General features: G+C 44.2%; 1 protein-coding gene across 1 annotated transcript; it reads right to left on the bottom strand.

Moving 5' to 3' along the window:
* Nucleotides 1-1,033: 1,033 nt before the first annotated feature.
* On the bottom strand, nucleotides 1,034-4,027 carry LOC111889644 (uncharacterized). Its single transcript, XM_023885792.3, has one exon. The coding sequence runs from the start codon at nucleotides 4,025-4,027 to the stop codon at nucleotides 1,034-1,036; it is 2,994 nt and encodes a 997-aa protein (XP_023741560.2).
* Nucleotides 4,028-4,320: the final 293 nt, after the last annotated feature.

Here is a 4,320-nt window from a genome sequence, read left to right as displayed (position 1 = left end):
GAATGCTCAAAACCCAACAGTTTTGATGTAGGAGACAACAATTAAGACCGATTACCGTTGTCAGTATCCGTATGAGAACAGACGTATGCTACTAGACACCAACAATTAGAAGCTAATTATCCTCTAGTCCTTTTTTCCTTGATCTTCAACCAAAGAGTTTGACAGAGGGTGGAGGGAGGGAATGTTGTTGATTTCATAGGATCAGGAGGTGGTAAGATTAATATAGTGGAGAGTATGGAGTTTTTGGTTGGTTTTGGCGATGATATGATGTAACACCATAAAATTGGAAACAAAGTTGAATACATAGAGCATCTCCTATACAATACATAAGTTTTATAAATACTTATTAAATTTTCCAACTAAATTTTCTACTAACAGAATGATAAAAAAATGTTTGAAAACGCCTTCACCCTAATGCATAAAAATTTGTATAAAATAATTATTTATATGATAAAAAGCTTAATTCTTAAAAAATGCTATGATGTCATAATTCATTAAATAACCTATTCAAAAGGTAAATAATTTTTCAAAAATCTTGCAATGAAGATGCTTTTATTACCAATTGGTTTTTAACTATTCATAACATGTTAATAATTCTTCTAAACATATAACTTTGTCATCTAATAAACATATAGTTTAGCAAGATCATTTAGTCATTTTATTGATGCCAATTAAAGGCCTTCCAACTCATGAAAAGAAAATATTGGCTTTTCGCATTTACTTATACATAATTAAATGAAAATGAAATGTATAAAGAAAGCACAGACATATTCTACACTACAACACACACCAATATGTAATTCTTGCTTATTCTTCTTCTAGTTCTTAGACATAGTAAGGGATTTTATGTATTGGAATTCTTAGTTTTTAGGTGAAGATAACACTAGTGACATAATTGTAAGGATTCCACCTTGTCTAGGTTTTCCACTACATGGTGGTTTAGGTGGTAGTGGTACAATACAACCATTGATGGATGGATGTATAATGGTGGTGGAGACTTAGGTAGTGGTGGTGATGACTTAGGAGGTGGTGGCTACTTTCCATGAACATATAACGGTGGTTTAGGTATTGGAAGAGGTGGTGGGTTGGGTAATTTTGGATCGGGTATCGGAAGTGGAGGTGGTTGGGGTAATTTTGGATCGGGTATCGGAAGTGGAGGTGGTTGGGGTAATTTTGGATCTGGTACCGGAAGCGGAGGTGGTTTGGGTAATTTTGGATCGGGTACTGGAAGTGGTGGTAACCCTGGTGCGAGCCCTGGTGCAGGAGGTGGTAGTGGGACGGGTGGTGGCATTAGAGGTAGTGGTGGAGCTGGAAGTGGATCAATAATACCATGGAAGGTTTGAGGTGGTGGATGAGACTTAGGAGATGATGGTGGAGACGTTGCATGAATGTATTTTGGTGGTGCTGATGAATTAAGAGGTTTTGGTAGAGAATTGCCATAAATATATTGTGTTGGTGGTGGAGGTGATGATGGTGAACCACCTGGTGGTGGTTTAGGTATTGGATCGGGTAATGGAAGGGGAGGTAGCCCTGGTGCTGCCCCCGGAACAGGAGGTGGTAAAGCACCTGGTGGTGGTTTAGGTATTGGATCAGGTAACAGAAGTGGAGGTAGCCCTGGTGCTAGCCCTGGCACAGGAGGTGGTAAAATCGGTGGTACATGTGGGAAAATAACACCTTGGATTGATAATGATCGTGTTGACGGAGGAGACTCTGGCGGTGATGATGATGGTGGTGGTTTAGGTTTTAAATCAGGTAACGGAAGGGGAGGTAGCCCTGGTGCTGCCCCCGGAACAGGAGGTGGTAAAGTACCTGGTGGTGGTTTAGGTATTGGATCAGGTAATGGAAGGGGAGGTAGCCCTGGTGCTAGCCCTGGCACAGGAGGTGGTAAAACTGGTGGTTTGTGTGGCAAAATAGCACCTTGGATGGATAATGATGATGTTAGTGGAGGAGACTCTGGAGGTGGCGATGATGGTGGTGGTTTAGGTTTTAGATCAGGTAATGGAAGGGGAGGTAGCCCTGGTGCTAGCCCTGGCACAGGAGGTGGTAAAATTGGTGGTATGTGTGGCAAAATGGGACCGTGGATAGACAATGGTGGTGTTGGTGGAGAAGACTCTGGAGGTGGCGATGATGGTGGTGGTTTAGGTTTTAGATCAGGTAAAGGAAGGGGAGGTAGCCCTGGCGCTAGCCCTGGTACAGGAGGTGGTAAAGCACCTGGTGGTGGTTTAGGTATTGGATCAGGTAACGGAAGGGGAGGTAGCCCTGGTGCTAGCCCTGGCACGGGAGGTGGTAAAATTGGTGGTATGTGTGGAAAAATAGGACCGTGGCTGGACAATGGTGGTGTTGATGGAGGAGACTCTGGTGGTGGTGATGATGGTGGTGGTTTAGGTTTTAGATCAGGTAATGGAAGGGGAGGTAGCCCTGGTGCTAGCCCTGGCACAGGAGGTGGTAAAGCACCTGGTGGTGGTTTAGGTATTGGATCAGGTAACGGAAGGGGAGGTAGCCCTGGTGCTAGCCCTGGCACGGGAGGTGGTAAAATTGGTGGTATGTGTGGCAAAATAGCACCTTGGATGGATAATGATGATGTTAGTGGAGGAGACTCTGGAGGTGGCGATGATGGTGGTGGTTTAGGTTTTAGATCAGGTAATGGAAGGGGAGGTAGCCCTGGTGCTAGCCCTGGCACAGGAGGTGGTAAAGTACCTGGTGGTGGTTTAGGTATTGGATCAGGTAATGGAAGAGGAGGTAGCCCTGGTGCTAGCCCTGGCACAGGAGGTGGTAAAACTGGTGGTATGTGTGGCAAAATAGCACCTTGGATGGAGAATGATGATGTTAGTGGAGGAGACTCTGGAGGTGGCGATGATGGTGGTGGTTTAGGTTTTAGATCAGGTAATGGAAGGGGAGGTAGCCCTGGTGCTACTCCTGGCACAGGAGGTGGTAAAGAACCTGGTGGTGGTTTAGGTATTGGATTTGGTAATGGAAGGGGAGGTAGCCCTGGTGCTAGCCCTGGCACAGGAGGTGGTAAAATTGGTGGTACATGTGGCAAAATGGGAATATGGATAGACAATGGTCGTGTTGGCGGAGGAGACTTTGGAGGAGATGGTGGTGACTTTCCATGAATGACTGGTGGTGGTTTAGGTACTGGATCAGGTAATGGAAGCGGAGGTAGCCCTGGTGCTAGCCCTGGCACAGGAGGTGGTAAAACACCTGGTGGTGGTTTAGGTATTGGATCAGGTAATGGAAGGGGAGGTAGCCCTGGTGCTAGCCCTGGCACAAGAGGTGGTAAAATTGGTGCTGCGGGTGGAAAAATAATTCCTTTGATAGACAATGACGGTGTTGGTGGAGGAGACTGTGGAGGCGATGGTACTGTAGGTAGTCCAGGTAGTTTAGGTAATGCAATTGGTGGATTAGGTATTTTAATTGGAAGATCGGGCCCTGTCTTGGGAGGTGGGGGTGACTTTTCATTTCCCATAGGAGGTGGGGGCGACTTTTCCGTTTCCTCAGGAGGTGGTGGCGACTTTTCTGTTTCCTCAGGAGGTGGGGGTGACTCTTCTTTTTCCTCAGGAGGTGGGGGTGACTTTTCCTTTTCGTCTTCTTTGGGAGGCGGTGGCGATTTTTCCTTTCCCTTTTTCTTTTTCTTTTTCTTTCCCTTTTCCTTGGGAGGTGACGACGACTTTTTCTTTTGCTTTCCCTTAGGTGGTGGGGGAGAGGGTGACTTAGGAGGGGAAGGCGACTTAGGAGTTCCTGGAAAAAGTGGCGGTAATGGTAAACTAAAGAGGTTGGATGATGGAGGAGGAGGAGGAGACTTTGGAGGTGGCGGTGGCGGCTTAGCGTGGATGGGATGGTTAAATGGCTCATATGGTTTCAATTCTGCGGTTATTGGTAAAGGATAGCTTAAAGAAACTATTACTACAATAAGAGATACAATGAGAGAGGCCATTGAAGGCCTCCTCCCTTTTCTTGATTTCATTTTGACTTCATATGCTTCCATCATGCATGTATCTTCCCTCTTTATAGCGTAGTTTTTCACCATAAAATTACCTAGATACCCTAACACATTTTGTGGACGAAACAAACAAATATTAAAAGATAAAGAAATGTTAATATATAACCTCATCAGTGCTCATGTTTAATTAAATAATTACATGACATTACCTAAAGTTTATATTAATATGCTGAAATTGATAGAACCATGAACAAAATCCACTATCATATATCGTTTATAACAATCGCTAGGATAAGTATAAACAAATCTTCCGTTGAATACCAAATTCATTCATAAATTATGAAAAAAAAAGCTTTTGATAAACAAACATTCAACGTTAT

Source organism: Lactuca sativa, chromosome 6 (assembly GCF_002870075.4).
Source record: "Lactuca sativa cultivar Salinas chromosome 6, Lsat_Salinas_v11, whole genome shotgun sequence".
Taxonomy (NCBI): domain Eukaryota; kingdom Viridiplantae; phylum Streptophyta; class Magnoliopsida; order Asterales; family Asteraceae; genus Lactuca; species Lactuca sativa.
Note: the sequence above shows the minus strand (reverse complement) of the source record. Positions and strands in the feature narration are given on the sequence as shown.

What these genes read in the sequence shown, in the direction of transcription:
- LOC111889644 (XM_023885792.3), bottom strand. Translation starts at nt 4,027, where the DNA reads ATGGTGAAAAACTACGCTATAAAGAGGGAAGATACATGCATGATGGAA.